Source organism: Hyla sarda, chromosome 8 (genome assembly GCF_029499605.1).
Source record: "Hyla sarda isolate aHylSar1 chromosome 8, aHylSar1.hap1, whole genome shotgun sequence".
NCBI classification, from domain to species: Eukaryota; Metazoa; Chordata; class Amphibia; order Anura; family Hylidae; genus Hyla; species Hyla sarda.
This window is the reverse complement of record NC_079196.1, coordinates 8,237,375-8,253,691: the sequence shown is the minus strand read 5'-3', so window position 1 is coordinate 8,253,691 and position 16,317 is coordinate 8,237,375. Positions and strand designations below refer to the sequence as shown.

The following is a 16,317-nucleotide window of genomic DNA, read 5'->3' as shown; positions in this document are numbered from 1 at the left end:
AGGAGCAACAGACAAGGGAGAGAGAGGGCGAAGGAGCAACAGACAAGGGAGAGAGAGGGCGAAGGAGCAACAGACAAGGGAGAGAGAGGGCGGAGGAGCAACAGACAAGGGAGAGAGAGGCGAGGGAGCAACAGACAAGGGAGAGAGAGAGGCGAGGGAGCAACAGACAAGGGAGAGAGAGAGAGGCGAGGGAGCAACAGACAAGGGAGAGAGAGAGAGGCGAGGGAGCAACAGACAAGGGAGAGAGAGAGAGGCGAGGGAGCAACAGACAAGGGAGAGAGAGAGAGGCGAGGGAGCAACAGACAAGGGAGAGCGAGAGAGGCGAGGGAGCAACAGACAAGGGAGAGCGAGGCGAAGGAGCAACAGACAAGGGAGAGCGAGGCGAAGGAGCAACAGACAAGGGAGAGCGAGGCGAAGGAGCAACAGACAAGGGAGAGCGAGGCGAAGGAGCAACAGACAAGGGAGAGCGAGGCGGAGGAGCAACAGACAAGGGAGAGCGAGGCGGAGGAGCAACAGACAAGGGAGAGCGAGGCGGAGGAGCAACAGACAAGGGAGAGCGAGGCGGAGGAGCAACAGACAAGGGAGAGAGGCGAAGGAGCAACAGACAAGGGAGAGAGGCGAAGGAGCAACAGACAAGGGAGAGAGGAGAAGGAGCAACAGACAAGGGAGAGAGGAGAAGGAGCAACAGACAAGGGAGAGAGACGTAGGAGCAACAGACAAGGGAGAGAGGCGAAGGAGCAACAGACAAGGGAGAGAGGCGAAGGAGCAACAGACAAGGGAGAGAGGCGAAGGAGCAACAGACAAGGGAGAGAGGCGAAGGAGCAACAGACAAGGGAGAGAGGAGAAGGAGCAACAGACAGGGGAAGGAGGAGGAGCAAGAGAAGGGGGTGGAGGAGAAGAAAGAGACGGGGAGGAGGAGGAGCAGCAAGAGACAGGGGGAGGAGCAGCAAGAGACAGGGGGAGGAGCAGCAAGAGACAGGGGGAGGAGCAGCAAGAGACAGGGGGAGGAGCAGCAAGAGACAGGGGGAGGAGCAGCAAGAGACAGGGGGAGGAGCAGCAAGAGACAGGGGGAGGAGCAGCAAGAGACAGGGGGAGGAGCAGCAAGAGACAGGGGGAGGAGCAGCAAGAGACAGGGGGAGGAGCAGCAAGAGACAGGGGGAGGAGCAGCAAGAGACAGGGGGAGGAGCAGCAAGAGACAGGGGGAGGAGCAGCAAGAGACAGGGGGAGGAGCAGCAAGAGACAGGGGGAGGAGCAGCAAGAGACAGGGGGAGGAGCAGCAAGAGACAGGGGGAGGAGCAGCAAGAGACAGGGGGAGGAGCAGCAAGAGACAGGGGGAGGAGCAGCAAGAGACAGGGGGAGGAGCAGCAAGAGACAGGGGAGGAGCAGCAAGAGACAGGGGGAGGAGCAGCAAGAGACAGGGGGAGGAGCAGCAAGAGACAGGGGGAGGAGCAGCAAGAGACAGGGGGAGGAGCAGAATGAGCAGGGGACAGGTAGGAGGACCAAGGGACCCCACTGTGGGCAGGTTTGTGCCCACAGCCTTTGAGGATAGAGACCCGCCCTGATGACCCAGGTTCTACCCTCAGTTCAGTGCGGCCCCTCTACCTGTTTGTTCACATTGACGTTCAGTCGCACCGGAGGAGGAGGAGCCGCAGTATTGGCGTCCGCGTTGTTCAGCTTCACGGTCACATCCTCAAATACTGGCGCGGTGTCCGGCTGCGTTGCAGGTATCTCCTCTAGGCAGGGGTTGCTGAAGGTCAGGAGTCCAGCGTCCAGAATGGCCCCGGGGCCCGAGGTGACCGGCAGGGACAGGATCTCCTCCAGTTTGTTCTCCAGAAGGTCCTGACTGTCAGATACAGTAACAAAGCTGTGGAGGAGCAGGAGAAACTGAGGACGTGTCCCCCGGAGCAGTGCTCAGAGCCGACCTGTACTGCGCCACCATCTGCGGATCCACACTGAGGACCTGTACTGCGCCACCATCTACGGATCCACACTGAGGACCTGTACTGCGCCACCATCTACGGATCCACACTGAGGACCTGTACTGCGCCACCATCTGCGGATCCACACTGAGGACCTGTACTGCGCCACCATCTGCGGATCCACACTGAGGACCTGTACTGCGCCACCATCTGCGGATCCACACTGAGGACCTGTACTGCGCCACCATCTGCGGAACCACACTGAGGACCTGTACTGCGCCACCATCTGCGGAACCACACTGAGGACCTGTACTGCGCCACCATCTGCAGATCCACACTGAGGGCCTGTACTGCGCCACCATCTGCGGATCCACACGGAGGACCTGTACTGCGCCACCATCTGCGGATCCACACTGAGGGCCTGTACTGCGCCACCATCTGCGGATCCACACTGAGGGCCTGTACTGCGCCACCATCTGCGGATCCACACTGAGGGCCTGTACTGCGCCACCATCTGCGGATCCACACTGAGGGCCTGTACTGCGCCACCATCTGCGGATCCACACTGAGGGCCTGTACTGCGCCACCATCTGCGGATCCACACTGAGGGCCTGTACTGCGCCACCATCTGCGGATCCACACTGAGGGCCTGTACTGCGCCACCATCTGCGGATCCACACTGAGGGCCTGTACTGCGCCACCATCTGCGGATCCACACTGAGGGCCTGTACTGCGCCACCATCTGCGGATCCACACTGAGGGCCTGTACTGCGCCACCATCTGCGGATCCACACTGAGGGCCTGTACTGCGCCACCATCTGCGGATCCACACTGAGGACCTGTACTGCGCCACCATCTGCGGATCCACACTGAGGGCCTGTACTGCGCCACCATCTGCGGATCCACACTGAGGGCCTGTACTGCGCCACCATCTGCGGATCCACACTGAGGGCCTGTACTGCGCCACCATCTGCGGATCCACACTGAGGACCTGTACTGCGCCACCATCTGCGGATCCACACTGAGGACCTGTACTGCGCCACCATCTGCGGATCCACACTGAGGACCTGTACTGCGCCACCATCTGCGGATCCACACTGAGGACCTGTACTGCGCCACCATCTGCGGATCCACACTGAGGACCTGTACTGCGCCACCATCTGCGGATCCACACTGAGGGCCTGTACTGCGCCACCATCTGCGGATCCTCACTGAGGGCCTGTACTGCGCCACCATCTGCGGATCCACACTGAGGGCCTGTACTGCGCCACCATCTGCGGATCCACACTGAGGACCTGTACTGTGCCACCATCTGCGGATCCACACTGAGGACCTGTACTGCGCCACCATCTGCGGATCCACACTGAGGACCTGTACTGCGCCACCATCTGCGGATCCACACTGAGGGCCTGTACTGCGCCACCATCTGCGGATCCACACTGAGGACCTGTACTGCGCCACCATCTGCGGATCCACATTGAGGACCTGTACTGCGCCACCATCTGCGGATCCACACTGAGGGCCTGTACTGCGCCACCATCTGCGGATCCACACTGAGGACCTGTACTGCGCCACCATCTGCGGATCCACACTGAGGACCTGTACTGCGCCACCATCTGCGGATCCACACTGAGGACCTGTACTGCGCCACCATCTGCGGATCCACACTGAGGACCTGTACTGCGCCACCATCTGCGGATCCACACTGAGGACCTGTACTGCGCCACCATCTGCGGATCCACACTGAGGACCTGTACTGCGCCACCATCTGCGGATCCACACTGAGGGCCTGTACTGCGCCACCATCTGCGGATCCACACTGAGGACCTGTACTGCGCGCGCCAGGTGGTGGTGATTGAGGACGGCACTATATTATTATACCCACCTATAAGTGTCCTCACACAACACCTGAGCTCATCCTGGGCCTCCTGCTTCATAAGCAGAAAGCCAGACAATGAAGAATGACACAGAGAGAGGACACATAACAGGAGGACCTTCTGCTATATGGGGGAGCCAGACCACTACATTGGGGGGGGGGGCGGCAACAGTCTGGGGGGGTGGGGGGTGTAATGACCCCAAAAGTGGACACTGTGAGGCGACAAAAAAAAAAAAAAAAAAAGACCATTCCTAAAAAGAACAATAGAGGTTTATAATTTGTTATCTGGAGAAGGTCAAAAACAGAATCATCTTCACTTGGGAGCCACCTAGTGGCCACCTAAGCAGGAAAAAATTTAAAATAAAATGAAAATTTTAAAAAGCCCCAGAGGCGTAGACACAGATGACAGAGAAGATATAGATCTGTATCCACAGAGGGAAACATTGATACAAGTTTGGATGAACGATTTTATTTGTCTTACACTGAAGAAATAAAAAAATAAAAACACGTTCTTTGTGTTGGTGTCCCTCTGCTAACACCTCCTGTCAGTGTGTGTTCGGGCAGGCGGTTCTGTGCTTAGAAAATAAATTAAAGTGTAAGCGGCTGCTGTCTGTTCAGCGTTTCCCAACCAGTGTGCCTCCAGCTGTTGCAAAACTACAACTCCCAGCATGCCCGGACAGCCGTAGGCTATCCGGGCATGCTGGGAGTTGTAGTTTTGCAACAGCTGGAGGCAGGCTGGTTAGAAAAGGCTGCTCTACATGATAACACTGAGTTGTCAGAGCACAGTGACAGGAAGTGTTATCAGGGGGACACAAGTTGACTATACTCAGAACTATCCAGACTACAGAGCTCCCCAAAATTCTCCTTTATACAATGTAACAAAGTGATCCCAGGGCAGTGATGTGGGGGAGGGGAGGGGGGGTGGGGTGCGGCGCTTCTACACCTAGTCCCCCCCCCCCCCCTAAAAATCATTGAATCCAAGGGAAAATGGTAAAAACAATGGCGATACATTTACCAAGATATTGTGGCGATAACATTGTAGGGGGAAGGGCAGTCGCGCCAATTCAACACAAAAAAAAGGTTTACAGATAACAAAAATTTTTGGAATCCAAAGTGCAGCACACAGGACCCCCAACATCTGAGTGGCCCCCCCAGACATCCTCCTCCTGCCCATCGTCACCCACAGCAGGGAGAGCGGTAACATTGTATCGTGTTCTATCGACCTCATGATACAATGTAGCAAATCAATCCAGGGGGCGGGGCTTCTCAACAGTCACCGTCCATAGTCCGCTATCTATAAGTGACATCATCACACGGGGGGCGGAGTCCTAAAGACGATGACTCTTCCATCTTCGATACAGTATAAAAGATGTTCACGTGATCCTTATAATTCCGTCATGGTCGCCCGCGGGTCCAGACCGTGGAGCTCGATGGGTTTGCCAGCGTTTTTGGCGTTGTGCTGATACACGAAGTGCGTGTAGCTTCTGTCCGCCAGCAGCGCGGAGGAGGAGGAGGACGATGGCGGCTTCCAGTGGATCCCACCGTCCTGCGCGGAGCCCGGCGCCCCCACAGGCCTAAGGTTGTTTTATTTAAAGATTAACACTAATAAAAATATAGAACAACCATGAAAAGTGCGAGAAAAACCAGCAACCAATAGAAAAGCACGGAAGAGCAGGAGGCGGAGAGAAGGAGGAGTCAGCGATCAATGCCGATTCCCCAGGAATATTAGAGAGCGGATCACCGATTGGAAGAGTCATCATTAAAACAGATCACCGGCACCAGATCCCCAATCACCAGATCCCGATCACCAGATCCCCGATCATCAGGATTATGGATTACTGAACATCACCGCATCATCTTCAGGACTGATCGTCGCCTTCGATCGGGTCATTGATTACTTAGACTAGATCACTGATTAATCACTATAGATATCAGATCGGAACAGTTAACAGATCATTGATCATCAAGACTGGATCCCTGAGTATTGACCAATGTCATGAGCAATCAGATTGGAACCACTTATTGATAGCCTTACAAATCAATAACTATTTATAATCCTGTGTTCACATGGTGGCCTTTAAAAAGGGGTACTCCGGTGGAAAACTTATTTTTTTAATCAACTGGTGCCAGAAAGTTAAACAGATTTGTAATTAATTAATTAATTCTATTAAAAAAAATCTTAATCCTTCCAGTACTTATTAGCTGCTAAATACTAAAGAGGAAATTATTTTCTTTTTGGAACACAGAGCTCTCTGCTGACATCTCTGTCCATTTTAGGAACTGTCCAGAGTAGGAGAAAATCCCCATAGAAAACATATGCTGCTCTGGACAGTTCCTAAAATGGACAGCAGAGGTCAGCAGAGAGCTCTTTGTTCCAAAAGAAAATAATTTCCTCTGTAGTATTTAGCAACTAATAAGTACTGGAAGGATTAAGATTATTTAATAGAAGTAATTTACAAATCTGTTTGACTTTCTGGCACAAGTTGTTAAAAAAATAAAATAAAAACTTTCAAAGGGAAACTCCGCCGAAAAACATAAGAAGTCTGATCTCTGGGCCGGCAGTGGTGGCATCCGGAACATGGCACACGTCACACCACGCCCCCTCCATTCATGTCTATGGGAGGGGGCGTGGCGGCTGTAGTCACCAGTCATCCAGCATGGAGAGGAGTTCGCTCCGTGCACAGACGACTGGGATGCCGCGCCAGAGATCTAAGACTTTTTTGGCGGAGTACCCCTTAAAATTTTACAACAATTTTCCGATTTGCATAATTGCAGTAAAAAAAGTGTTCGATATCTACTAGAATTTAGAAAAGGAGGTGCAGAGAATTAACCCCTTGTGTGAACTCGGCCAAGACTGGATCGTTGTAATTAGACTTCAAACTGATTATTTATACCTGATCACTGATGGATCCACTTAATAAAAACTGATGATGCAGAATAGATCCTATCTGAACAGACCATTGATTACTGGGATCAGCTTATAGATCACTCCGACTGGATCACTGATGGAAATCACTGGGACTGGACCGTTATTATAGATCAGATCATAACTTTATCCGAACTGATCATTGATTTGGATCAGATCACCAATGGATTTATTGCCTAATTGATTAATCAGACCGGATCACTGATGGGATCACAGGGATCAGTTCATTCATTATTATGGATCAGCTCCTTGCAGCAGATTTCAGGTGAATAATCTCGTTTTAGGTTTTGCAGCCATTAAAGTCGCCGCGAGGATGAAAAAGAAGATTCAAGAAGATCCCGAAATCACAATGCGGAGCCGAGCAGAGGCGCAGCAGAGACGAGTGATCAGAGGACAAGGATACAGATACCAGAGGTCGCAGCCGATATCCGTATCCACAGGACCCCAAAGCCCCTCCCCCAGCGCAGATCACCACCACCAGGCACCGCACACCACCAGCTGATCAGGCGCAGAGCGAGGACTGATTCGTGAGGCAAGAAAAGCAGCGCAGCACAGAGACAGCGAGCGGCACCAAATATACAGACATTACGGTAAATCACAGATCAAGCCCCTCCCCCACCCGGAGCAAAGTGATCAGGACATGAAACGGTTAAATCACTGCAGAGAATCATCACTCTCATCATCCATAGGGGAGGACATGAGAGACACGAGTTACAATGTAACGATAAAATGATAAAACTACTGAAAATGTCAATGTGTTGTAAATTTCCAGATCTCTGCTTCCTGTCAATGAATTGTGACATTTACATCCAGGGACTGAAAACCCAACGTTTCTCACAGCTGAGGGTTCGTTACTATTGAATCCAATCCAGACAATCATCCAGGACGATAGATACAATGTATCAGTGCAGATTAAAAAATAAATAAATGTATCACTGAAGTTCAGGCTGTTTAGTTTATACAGTAGTGGTCTTCAAACTGTGGACCCCCAGCTGTTGCAAAACTACAACTCCAAGTATGCCCGGACAGCATTTGGCGGTCTGGGCATGCTGGGAGTTGTAGTTTAGCTACAGCTGGAGGCATCCTGGTTGGGAAACACTCTTACAGTGCACACTGTGGACCTTCAGCTGTTGCAAAACTACTACAACTCCCAGCATGGCCGGACAGCATATAACTGTCAGGGCATGCTGGGAGTTGTAGTTTTGCAACAGCTGGAGGTCCACAGTTTGCACTGGGACAGTGTTTTTTCCAACCAGTGTTCCTCCAACTGTTACAGAACTACAACTCCCAGCATACCTGGATAGCATTTGACTGTCTGGACATGCTGGGAGTTGTAGTTTTGCAACAGCTGGAGGCACCCTGGTTGGAAAACACTGCTGTAGATCTAAACTACAACTCCCAGCATGCCTGGACAGCGTTTGACTGTCTTGGGTTGCTGTGAATTGTAGTTTTGCAACAGCTGGAGGCACACTGGTTGGAAAAATATTGTTCCAGTGCAAACTGTGGACCTTCAGCTGTTGCAAAACTACAACTCCCAGCATGCCCGGACAGCCAAAGGCTGTCCGGGCATGCTAGGAGTTGTAGTTTTGCTATAGCTGAAGGACTTGGTTATAGAGTATTGTCTATACTGGATAGAATTGTAGCGAACGTTCAGCTTTGAGGGGGGGGGGGGGATAAAAGAAAAGTCCCAAATTTATTAATAAACTACAAAATCTGAGACTTTTCGGCATTTTTATCGATTGAAGGACGTGACAAACCGACCATTTCTTCTCCGGATGATTCGCTCCTGGGCTCTGATGAAGAGTTTCGATCTCAAAAAGCGCCGGCTGCGCGGGGACAGAGGTCGGAGGGCGACCAGACGGCCTCACGGGCCAAACCTGCAATACAAGGAAGGAGTCCTAATACAGAGAAACTGTATCTAAGCTTCTCATGTGCGGTACTATCTGTGTATCTAATGGGCTACAAAGCGGCTGTAGCTAAGCCTCTCTGCGATACCGTCTGCTGATCTGATGTATCCAATATGCCATCATGTGCAATATTAACTTCTGAGACAGTGTATCTAAGCCTTTAGTGTGATACATTCTGCTGGATCTAATATTATGTGTAATAAAGTATCTAACCTCATGTGTTATACTCTATGTTGAGATGCTGTATTGCGTGTGATCTCATCTGATGAGCTGCTGTATCTAATGCTATCAGGTGTGCTACTGAACTCTGTATCTAAGCCCATCATATGTGATACCATCTTCTGAAACCCTGTATCCAATACCATCACATGTGATACTATTCTTTGGATCTGTGTATCTAGCCCTCAAGTGTGATACTGTGCAGCTAAGCTTATCAATAGTGATACTGTCTGCTGAAGTACTGTATCTAAGCCCATCATTAGTGATACTGTATCTAAGCCTTTCATGTGATACCATCTTCTTAAACCCAATATCTAATACAGTCATGTGTGATACTACGCTCCGGACCAAGACCCCACATGCGATACTGTGCAGCTAAGCTGATCAATAGTGATACTGTATCTAAGCCTATGATGTGATACCATCTTCTGAAACTCTGTATCTAATACAGTCATGAGTGATACTTTGCTCCGTAGCCAGACCTCATATGTGCGATACTGTGCAGCTAAGCTTATCAATAGTGATACTATCTGCTGAAGTTCTGTATCTAAGCCCATCATTAGTGATACTGTATCTAAGCCTATGATGTGATACCATCTTCTGAATCTATCTAATACCATCTAATACAGTCATGAGTGATACTTTTCTTTGGACCCAGACGTCACATGTGCGATACTGTCTGCTGAAGTTCTGTATCTAAGCCCATCATTAGTGATACTGTATCTAAGCCCACAATCATTCTTTTAGAAGCAGCTTTTTCTGGACTATCTAGTAGAAATCTGATAATCCGGCATCCTCGCAGTTTTGGATCATCCCTGGATACACTCGTCCGCCGTTCGGTCTGCATCACAATCCCAATCGGATGCCGGACTATCAGATGTGATCAGGACACCGGGGGGCGCTCATGTCCTCTTACTTGCTGAGCTCCATTGGGGTGAACTCCAGGAACAGGTCGGTCAGCGCTGCAGGCGACAAAGAAAAGAAAGCGGATGACGCTAGAGACAACGCTCCGCCAGCATCTACAGGACGCAGGACACGCAGGACGGGGTCTGTACTTACTTTATCAGGTCGGGTCTCGGAGCTTGGCCTGTGAATAGAGGAGAAAATTATTAGGACTTGGATTTTTTTTATTTCACAGCAGGCAGTAAAGCGAAGCAGTCATTGGAGCGGGAAAGAAGACGACACAGCGACATCACCGCCGCTCCGCTAATTCGCACACGTCACCTCCTACCTCTATTTAACATGCTTCTCCGCGAGTAGCGTTTGCTGGGTCGGCGCTCGAAGGACGTCGAACGCCGCGGTTTGCTGGATTTCGTCGTCTGGTATTCGGTTTTCCCGCTGTATAAAAAAAAAAAAGAATAATAATTTATAAGAATAAAAAGAATAATAATAATAATATATTATTATATATTATAATTTTAATTAATTATAATTTTAATTATTTTAATTATTATTATTTTTTTTATTATTATCATTTTTTTATCATTATTTATATCTCGTCATCTGGCATTCGGTTTTCCCGCTGTATTAAAAAAAATAATAATTATAAATAATAATATTTTTTTTTATTATCATCATTATTATTATTTATATATATATTAATAAATAATAATAATAAAAATAAAATAATGAGAAACTACGTAATAGTGAAATAAATAAAGCACTCACTGGTGTCATTTTACATAGGACTGCAGGTACATTGACGCAGTGTTTCCAAAACAGTGTACCTCCAGCTGTTGCAAAACAACAACTCCCAGCATGCCCGGACAGCCGTTGGCTGTCCGGGCATGCTGGGAGTTGTAGTTTTGCAACAGCTGGAGGCAGAATGGTTGGGAAACACTGTATTAACAGGTTCACAAGTGCTGGGTATAACCACGCCAGGGTCCTGAAGACCCCCCACTATAGCTGCACCAGTATCTGGCTATGACCACCATATTGTCTCCCCAGGGCGAGACGTAATGGGGTAATGAAAGACGTAATGGCGCACTACCCCAGAGCGCTCGCAGATCCTAATTTAATACATATTCCCTTTCTTTACCTGTATCTGAATCGTGATCCCAACCGTATAAATGAGGAGCGGCTGGAGCCCTTCTGGGTGGGCCCCCGGAGCCGGAAGAAGGAGTGATGCTCCACCGCGCACTTCCACAGGTGTTTGCACGCCTTCGGATGATCCATCTTGAATACAAACGTATGTTCCTGCTCCTTACCCTGCGAATAAGGATCATGGTTATTCTAGAAGAAGCTCCTTCTATTAAACAATATAAGGCAGTGTTTCCCAACCAGGGTGCCTCCAGCTGTTGCAGCACTACAACTCCCAGCATGCCCGGACAGCCTTTGGCTATCCGGGAATGCTGGGAGTTGCAGTTTTGCAACAGCTGGAGGCACCCTGGTTGGGAAACACTGACATAAGTGAAAATCAATGGGTAAAAACATCAGCTGCACAGCGACACCTAGTGGTCAAAGCGAGGAATGACACCGATTGATCCCAAGCGGCTTCCCTGATCCGGACACGTTGCGTCCGCTCCTCACCTGCTCATCGTCCTCAACCACAACCAGCGTCAGTTTCGACTTCTTGAAGTCCAGGCGAGTTATTTTGGGCCTGCGAGAGAAGACGGCAAAGTTATTATTAACGCCTGTAACACTGACATGCTGGATCACTGGGACGCGGGAAACGGGAGAGCTGGGAGGGGGGAAATAATCGGGGAGGTGACTATTCCTGTATTTTAAAGGGGTACTCCGGAGGAACATTTTTATCTTTATTTTTTATTTTTTTTTAAATCAACTGGTGCCAGAAAGTTAAAAAAAAAAAAACTGATTTTTAAATTACTTCTATTCTCCCATTTAAAAATCTTAATCCTTCCAGTACTTATTAGCTGCTGAATACTACAGAGGAAATTCTTTTCTTTTTGGAACACAGAGCTCTCTGCTGACATCACGAGGACAGTGCTCTCTGCTGACACCTCTGTCCATTTTAGGAACTGTCCAGAGCAGCATATGTTTTCTATGGGGATTTTCTCATCTCTGTCCATTTTAGGAACTGTCCAGAGTAGGTCAGCAGAGAGCACTGTGGTCATGATGTCAGCAGAGAGCACTGTGGTCATGATGTCAGCAGAGAGCACTGTGGCCATGATGTCAGCAGAGAGCACTGTGGTCATGATGTCAGCAGAGAGCACTGTGGTCATGATGTCAGCAGAGAGCACTGTGTTCCAAAAAGAAAAAAAATTCCTATGTAGTATTCATCAGCTAATAAGTACTGGAAGGATTAAGATTTTTTTTTTTTTATAGAAGTAATTTACAAATCTGTTTAAAAAAAATAAAATAAAAAAAAAGGTTTCCACCGGAGTACCCCTTTAAGCCACCTTGACCCCTGACCTTTTTAAAAAGTTTTGATTGATTGATTTATTTATTTTTTGTGTACAACTTTCTATTACTCACCCTTTCAAAGATTTGCTTGCTGTCAGTGAATGGAACTATTCTCATTTACATCCAAAAAGGCGGAAAAAATTTCGCGAACCAATACTTCTCACAGCTGAGGGCTTGCTACATTTGTATCCAATGGAAATCAGTGGTCGCCAAATTGTGTACCTTCAGCTGTTGCAAAACTACAACTCCCAGCATGCCCGGACAGCCGTTGGCTGTCCGGGCATGTTGGGAGTTGTAGTTTTGCAACAGCCGGAGGTCCACCGTTTGGAGACCACTGACATAAGTGATAAAATCACCATCTTGAACTTCAGAACGATACATTTTTACATCAGCGGCGCAAATCTCTCTCCTGTCCCGATAGTCTGATACAATGCAACAAACCCTCAGCTGTGAGAAGTATTAGGTTGTCAGCTCGCATGTGTAAACAAATTCCTTCAGCCGATCCTGTACGAGCAGGAAGCGCCACCTCGGGGCACGGCTGGGGAATGACTAACGCGTCACATGACGAGGATTATGACTCCCAATATCTGTACCTGGCAGCCACTTCCCTGTATTTGGGCGGAGCCCCCCCCCCTCCCCCACACGGGGTTAATCTGCGGCGGACGGGTGGGGTCGGGTTACAAACAACCTGATTTAGAAATATTTCACATTTTTCCGGAGCGGTTGCAATCGCCATCATTCCTGGAGAATGTGTCACCTCCTGGGAGACTCAGGTGTGAGGAGCTCTGCTGCCCCTGGTGGTGGGGATGTGTATTACAAGCAATAAAAAAAGAAACATTTCAATAGCAAAGGGGTGATGGACTACAACTCCCAGCAACGCAACCTTAACAAGGCCATTTAAGACTTTCACCTGAGGTCATCAGGGTTATGCTGGGAGTTGTGGCTAGGCAACAGCTGGAGGCACATTGGGAAAATGCTGCTTTAAAGTCCAACGTTCTCAAACCTGCAGCACACAGGGCCGTAGGACAACTACAACTCCCAGCATGCTCTGACACGACTATTGCAAAACTGCAAACTTATTCAAGTTTGCACCATTGCAGTTTTGCAATAGTCGTGTCAGAGCATGCTGGGAGTTGTAGTTGTCCTACAGCCTTGTGTACTTGTGTACTGCAGGTTTGCGAAGGCAGTGTTTACCTACCAGTGTGCCTCCAGCTGTTGCAAAAACTACAACTCCCAGCATGCCTGGGCAGCCAAAGGCTTGTGCTGCTGATGGGTTGAAACTTTGGCTAGGTTCACACTACGGAATCTCTGGGCAGAATTTCTGCCGGAGATTTAGCCGGCGGCGCTAAGACCGCACGGACTGCATTGCCATCCACAGAGACGGCAATGCATTTCTGGGTGGATCTTTTAGGAGACCTGCTCAGAAATGCATTGACATCTATGGGGACGGCAATGCAGTCCGTGCGGTCCTAGTGCCGCCGGCTTGATCTCCGGCAGAAATTCTGGCCAGAAATTCCACAGTGTGAATCTAGCCTTAGAGTGATACATTGTAACAAACCCTCAACTGAGAGCAAGCAGAACCCTTGGAATAGTTAGAAATATAAAGTATCATGCGTCATTACAGTAGAATATTTTAAATTTTATTTTTTACACATACACACACTATTTATCCGAGTACCTTCAGGTGCAAAACTATAACTCCAAGCATGCTCAGTCGGCCAATGGCTGTCTGGGCATGCTGGGAGTTGTAGTTCTGCAACAGCTGGAGGCACAGTGTTTGGGAAACCTTGCTCTAAAGCAGTGATCTTCAACCTGCGGACCTCCAGATGTGGCAAAACTACAACTCCCAGCATGCCCGGACAGCCGTTGGCTGTCCGGGCATGCTGGGAGTTGTAGTTTTGCCACATCTGGAGGTCCGCAGGTTGGAGACTACTGCTCTAAAGTGTCCCAGATAGTAAAATACAGATAATCGGTTGTGAAGCTGCGATGGCTTAAGTCCCCAAAAATGTCGGCTGCTCCCCTGGGGCCCCTGATATGGTGCAAGACATTCATACTAATGGAGCGAGCAGACCCCAGCTGCTGACAGACGCACTCAGACCGACCAGACACTGTGCAGACATCGAGGGGGGGGGGGGGGGGGGGGGGCTACGGCAATATCCAAATTGTCTAGTTTTGTGGAATTTTTTTTCATAATTTTTTTTATTTTATTTATTTGTTACTTTAAAAAGAAAGTAAAAAAAAGGGTAAATAAATTAAAAACAAAAATGAAAAATAAAGAGAAATGAAAAAAAAACGCAATAAAAAAATAAAAAATAGAAATTAAAAAAAATCTGAAAAAAATTTTTTTATAAAAAAAAAAAAAAAAAGATAAATAAAACAAAATAATGGGGTGATGAAAAGGTTTCGAGAACCCCGTGAAGCTGGATCCTGGCAGATTCTCTTGTAACCCCGTCCGCTCCATTAGGTGACTGCGGATCTGTCAGCAGCAACAACCTGGATTTTTGTGCACCCATTCAGATAAATAGGATGCTGGGAGTTGTAGTTTTGCAACAGCTGGAGGCTCCCTGGTTGGGAAACACTGGTTTATTGGGTGCAATCCCATAATTCCCCTCTGGACTCACCAGAAGAACAGTCCGATCTTTGTGTTCCCCTCAAACACCAGCACGCCGGTCGGGGTCAGGCCGAGCTGATAGTCGTTGCCGTCTCGAGCCTAGAGGGAAGGAAGAGGAGCGGACAGGACGATGTAGATCAGACAGTCACCTCCCACAATCCTTTGCAATACTTCGCTTTCCAGTCTATGAATATAATGTCAGGACTACAGTGAAGACTGACACCCGCTATAAACAGCAGAATATGCAGGATCTGGGGAAAGCTGGGTGTACTATAGTAGCAGCAACTGCACTGGATAAAGCATGCTGGGAGTTGTAGTTTCACAACAGGTAGCACAGATCACTGCTCTAATAGTTTAGGGTCTACTGAACAAACACCTACAGGGGGAACCTACCTACCTACTGGAGGGGCCATCTACAGGGGGAACCTACCTACCTACTGGAGGGGCCATCTACAGGGGGAACCTACCTACCTACTGGAGGGGCCATCTACAGGGGAACCTACCTACTGAAGGGGCCATCTACAGGGGAACCTACCTACTGAAGGGGCCATCTACAGGGGGAATCTACCTACCTACTGGAGGGGCCATTTAGAGCATTTAGAGGGGGAACCTACCTACTGGAGAGGCCATCTACAAGGGGAACCTACCTACCTATTGGGGGCTTCTATACTGGAGAAACCAACCTACTGGGATCCTATATACACGGGGTGGGGGAGAACTATTTACTAGTGGCCTATATACTAGGGAAACTACATATGGGGGAGACCAGTCTACTTACTGGAGCCACCTACCCCCTCTCCTACCTACTTCACTGCATGGGACACCAAGAGGGCACTATTGCTATATGGGGAACTATAGATGGAGAAAAGGGAAAGAAAATGTGTCTGAAAGAAATCTTCCTGGCGGTCTTGGCTGGACGGATATACAAAAGGGAAAGTGACTGACTAAATCGGAGAAGACGCCCCCTGTGAGTCACTGGATGTAACTGCACTGTAATCACTTATAGCCATCAGAAGATGTGTGCAGGCATCTACTGTATGGGAGGATAACTCTTTGTGCATAGTAATTTTTATTTAGTATCTTGTGGTGATAATGTGGTTACGGTGTTGCAGAATTATTTATTTATTCTAACCCCCCCCCTTCAGGAAATCCTGTGTAATCCCCTGGAGACCGATGAATGGCATGGATCACCGCTCACCTTCACATAGTGCATGTCCACCCCGTACATCTCCAGCCACTTCGCTTTGTTCAGATAATTTGTTTCGGCCTCGGACGGCATCTGACCCCTGGAGAATGGATTCAGGCATTATAGTGTTAATACGGAAACATCTCCCACAATGCATCACTGTGCAGCGTCTTACAAGCACCAAGATGCACTCATCAGTACAGCCTTAAGGAGGATGAGAGACACAGACAGCAGAATTAAGGATGCAGCTCTGGATGTGACTGGAGGATAAGACATGATAACAGCAGAATAATGAGTGCAGCTCTGGATG

General features: G+C 48.8%; 1 protein-coding gene across 4 annotated transcripts in view; it reads right to left on the bottom strand.

Moving 5' to 3' along the window:
- The window catches only part of EPB41L5 (erythrocyte membrane protein band 4.1 like 5), a 53,786-nt gene that overhangs the window by 4,418 nt on the left and 33,051 nt on the right, over positions 1-16,317 (bottom strand). For all 4 annotated transcript variants that reach the window (XM_056534505.1, XM_056534507.1, XM_056534509.1 and 1 more), the window contains 9 exons: positions 16,020-16,107; positions 14,832-14,920; positions 11,377-11,446; positions 10,886-11,055; positions 10,079-10,185; positions 9,907-9,934; positions 9,764-9,809; positions 8,483-8,598; positions 1,603-1,864 (listed from right to left, as the gene is read on the bottom strand). In XM_056534505.1, coding sequence (XP_056390480.1) covers positions 1,603-1,864; positions 8,483-8,598; positions 9,764-9,809; positions 9,907-9,934; positions 10,079-10,185; positions 10,886-11,055; positions 11,377-11,446; positions 14,832-14,920; positions 16,020-16,107 — 976 coding nt within the window. The remainder of the gene's footprint in view (positions 1-1,602; positions 1,865-8,482; positions 8,599-9,763; positions 9,810-9,906; positions 9,935-10,078; positions 10,186-10,885; positions 11,056-11,376; positions 11,447-14,831; positions 14,921-16,019; positions 16,108-16,317) is intronic.